Source organism: Coregonus lavaretus, assembly GCF_964263955.1.
Source record: "Coregonus lavaretus genome assembly, chromosome: 11".
In the NCBI taxonomy this organism is placed as follows: domain Eukaryota; kingdom Metazoa; phylum Chordata; class Actinopteri; order Salmoniformes; family Salmonidae; genus Coregonus; species Coregonus lavaretus.
The window spans coordinates 53,583,019-53,587,541 of record NC_139998.1 but is presented as its reverse complement, the minus strand read 5'-3'; the positions used below and the strand labels follow the sequence as shown (position 1 = coordinate 53,587,541).

Below are 4,523 nucleotides of genomic sequence, written 5' to 3'. Positions count from 1 at the left end.
TTGCTGATGAATGTGATTATTTTTCTTCAATGTATTTGTAATTTTGAATATTTATATTATATAGTATTTGGTAAATTATGTGTATGCAGGGCTCCCTTGTAAAATAAACCTTAGTTAGTCTCAATGGGATAAAATAATCTGGTGTGCATAAATAATAAATAAATAAAAGAATCTGCTGTGCATCATGGGATTTTAACCAACTATGAGCAGGCATAGGTCGGTAAAGTACCAGATAATGTCAATAGTGTTTCCGGATGATGTCATCAAGTTTATGTTGGGGTGGTGCTGGAGATGATGAATATGAAGTTGAAACAAGCCAGCCTCTTTCTTGTCAGCTCAATAGATATTTTCCTTCAATGTTTTGTGCCAAAATTGATCACACAAAGGTGCTACTGCAAAGTCCAATGTACTTGCAACTAATAACAATATATCACTGATTCGATAAAACTAACATCCAGGGAAAAGAGGGAAACATCTTTCACCCAAACTGAACAAATAAACAGGGCACATCAATATTAATACCGTCTCATTCTAGGTCCAAGCTCCAGAGCTTTTGTGACAGGGCCTTCTCCAGGGTTACTCCAAAAGCTCCGGAACTCCCTCCAGCCATCTGTGACTGAGTCCAAAGCTCTGTAACTCCCTCCAGCCATCTGTGACTGAGTCCAAAGCTCTGTAACTCCCTCCAGCCATCTGTGACTGAGTCCAAAGCTCTGTAACCCCCTCCAGCCATCTGTGACTGAGTCCAAAGCTCTGTAACTCCCTCCAGCCATCTGTGACTGAGTCCAAAGCTCTGTAACTCCCTCCAGCCATCTGTGACTGAGTCCAAAGCTCTGTAACTCCCTCCAGCCATCTGTGACTGAGTCCAAAGCTCTGTAACTCCCTCCAGCCATCTGTGACTGAGTCCAAAGCTCTGTAACTCCCTCCAGCCATCTGTGACTGAGTCCAAAGCTCTGTAACTCCCTCCAGCCATCTGTGACTGAGTCCAAAGCTCTGTAACTCCCTCCAGCCATCTGTGACTGAGTCCAAAGCTCCGTAACTCACTCCAGCCATCTGTGACTGAGTCCAAAGCTCCGGAACTCCCTCCAGCCATCTGTGACTGAGTCCAAAGCTCTGTAACTCACTCCAGCCATCTGTGACTGAGTCCAAAGCTCTGTAACTCACTCCAGCCATCTGTGACTGAGCCCAAAGCTCTGTAACTCCCTCCAGCCATCTGTGACTGAGTCCAAAGCTCTGGAACTCCAGCCATCTGTGACTGAGTCCAAAGCTCTGGAACTCCCTCCCTCCAGCCAGCTGTGACTGAGTCCATCACCATCTTTTAGTCCCTCCTAAAGCCCCACCTCTTCACCATTGGCTAGCCTTAAAGGGATACTTTGGGATTTTGGCAATGAGGCTCTTTATCTACTTCCCAAGGGAAACTTCAGGAGTCTGATGAACTCGTAGATACCAGTTATGTCTCTGTGTCCAGTATAAAGGAAGTTAGAGGTAGTTTTGCGAGCCAATGCTAACTACCGTTAGCACAATGACTGAAAGCAGATACCCATAGACTTCCAGCCATTGCCCTAACGCTAGTTAGCAACTTCCTTCAAACTGCAAACAGAGACATAAAAATGGTATCCACGAGTTCATCAGACTCCTGAAGTATCCCTTGAAGCCCCCCCCCCCCCCCCACACACACACACTCACTCTCTCTCCCACACACAAAACCTGCTCGCTCACTCATAAACTGACACATCACACTCTTCTCCATTCTTTAGCCCCTCCTTTTCTCTTTGTTTCATGTTTTTCCTTTTCTTCCTGCTATTAGTCTGGTGAGGTCTTGCTTTGGATCTCTGTTTTTTGTATAGTTTCTACTATTGTAAAGCCACTTTGGGTTGAAAAGCGCTATACAAGTCCCATGCATTATTATTATTATTACATTTTACATATTTACATTTACATTTGTAAGTCGCTCTGGTTAAGAGCGTCTGCTAAATGACTAAAATGTAAATTATTATTATTAAATAATATAATTTGTCAACTGTACGTACACTATGCACTGTCGGTGTGTAGACCAATATAGAAGCACATGGTATGACCCCTCACCTCTTTGACATGCCGTTTGAGGTGCATGTAAACACTCTGTCCGGTTTTACGGTAATGTCTCTCCACATGTTCTCTGCCAAAGCCCAAGAATGTGTTCATACACACATACAAGCCTCCCTCAGACTCCTGTGAACAAAAAACAACATGTGGTGAACAACATGCAAAGCACACACACGCGTGAGGTAGCACATGTACAGTATAAGGAGCATTGGTGTGTATTTGTCATAACAAAAGTCAAGTCCAAATAGGTGATTTAAAAATCTGAACTTCAGATACCCAGAGGGCGGAGAACCAATAACATTGTGCCCCTGCTTAAGGTGTAAAGACATTTGGGGTCAATAGAGGACTGCGCAATGGATGTCATCATTTCCGCAAAGGATGTCAGCCGGGGTTGTGCCAATACAATGTAATTGACGGTGACACACACTTGTGGCAGGTGCATTCTATCATGCAATGTTCATGTAGGCTAAGGCAGACATTGTCTTGCATTCAGGCCGTTATTTTCTGAAATATGCCTACAATATGGATTCATGTTTAAAAATCCAGTATGGCTTTTGCAGACTGCAAATAGTTTAACTGTAATTGCCCCTACCACCATTAAACCAGCAACCGCCACAGTGTATCAAAGTTTCTTTCACGTGTTCAAGTATGCCTTGTTCAACTGACACTCAACCACCTTCCGAGGCACAGGCCTACAGGAGCCTCATTCCCGCACAACAACGGAGGTTTAACAAAAAAATATATCACACAAATAACCCTATACTAACCTATATCTGCAATTGGGAGTAGGCCAATAGGCCCTGCTAAAACTCTGAAGCGCAGAGTTACACACGAGCTTCAACAGCGCTGGGATAAAAATAACCAACGTGTCAGTCTTCAGTCTGACATGATGAACTCCAGACAGCTGAGTCACTCACCTTTAAAATGGTTTCAGTTGAGCAATTATCGCTAATAAAAATGTTGTTTTCGCATAAAAAAAAAAACGTGTGAATAGTTGGTCCTAAAAACACATGGTAACCTCAAACTCGAGCAGTTTGTAATAGCGCGCGTGCGTTTCAGTTCATCTGTCTCTTGAAGGTGTTGCATATGGCAAGTCAATCACATTGAAATAAAATGCCGGACATCTCGCATATTCTCTAATATAAAAACAAAACCGTTAGAAATAGCTCCCATATCAATAGAACATGATTCTGGTGATTTTACGTGTGGCTGGTGAGTCATGCTTTCAATACAAAACAACACACTGAAACAACTCCGCTTCAGTGTGTAGCCAAAAATGCAGAAATAGGGGACACAAAATCATGTAAAACATAGCCCACGACCACGTAGGTGTCATTAATTACATTGGCAAAACCAGTAGGTAGGCGCACAGTGAACAAGTACCATTTCACAAAGGAAATACCATTCCACGGGATGTAAACAACATTTCATTATTTATTTTTCTCAAGTTCAAGAGAATGGTGGCAATGGAAGCCCCAGATCCTGCCACAAAACTGCGCAGCTATTCACGTGTGTTAGGGCAGCTTACGGGATGAGTAAGGACAGCTTGGAACACACAAACACCCCATAATACTGGGAGACACTTACGGGAGAATCGTAGGAAAAGGCACATTCGCTCTTGAAAACCCTGTCTCCTGTTCTGGGAACTCTGATGGTGGGCATATAAGGGACCAGCAGCTCTCCTAAATCTGCAGCCATCTTCGCATTCCTGCTTCTCGCACCACAATGCTATGGGAGTCACTAGAGAAGGCTGTCAGAGGAGAGATGATGCTATTTTTAAATCAGTCGGTCTCGACATTCCTCCAGCGACGGGGGATATGACGCTGAAAACATAACGGAGGAGGAACTCATATATTAATATATATATATTAAAGGTCTTGACATCTGCGAGGGCTATCCTCTATACAAATGTAATCAATAATCTCTTTCCAAATGCGTGTGTCTTGCTTAAGAATTGTATCGTTGTATTTACATACATGCAGTCTCGCACTGAATGGTTTGACTCAAGCGAGGGGTCCCACCCACTTGATTGATAAAACCACCCACACAAATAGCTACACCCCCTTACTGTTTCCCCTGAGGACCATCCTCTGTTCAAGTTCAAATGGAAATGCTAGAGTAGGCTACACATTGGTTTTTGGAGTGGTTTTGGGGGGAGGAGGAGGGTGTGGTAGAAGTTAGTAGGGATTGATTTGTTTTTTAAATTGTATTTTCTTAGTAGTACAGAATTAGGAAGACCATGATTGATCGCACACTCCAGCACAATAGGTGGCGGCATGCACCTTAAACGTTTGTTTGCGGACCGCCATGATATCATAGAAGAAGAAGACGAAGAAGAAGAAGAAGAAGAAGAAGAAGAAGAAGAAGAAGAAGAAGAAGAAGAAGACATGCTATCTTTCTACCACAAGTCTGCATCTTATCAATATTAGGTGTACACACAC

General features: G+C 43.2%; 1 protein-coding gene across 1 annotated transcript in view; it reads right to left on the bottom strand.

The window, feature by feature from the left end:
• The window catches only part of LOC311137595 (ubiquitin carboxyl-terminal hydrolase 13-like), a gene marked incomplete at both ends in the record, with an annotated part of 23,916 nt that extends 20,136 nt beyond the window's left edge, over positions 1 to 3,780 (bottom strand). The window contains 2 exons of the mRNA XM_084172101.1: positions 2,083 to 2,208; positions 3,670 to 3,780. Of these exons, the coding sequence (XP_084028227.1) occupies positions 2,083 to 2,208; positions 3,670 to 3,780 (237 nt within the window). The remainder of the gene's footprint in view (positions 1 to 2,082; positions 2,209 to 3,669) is intronic.
• Between the last annotated feature and the right edge of the window lie 743 nt (positions 3,781 to 4,523).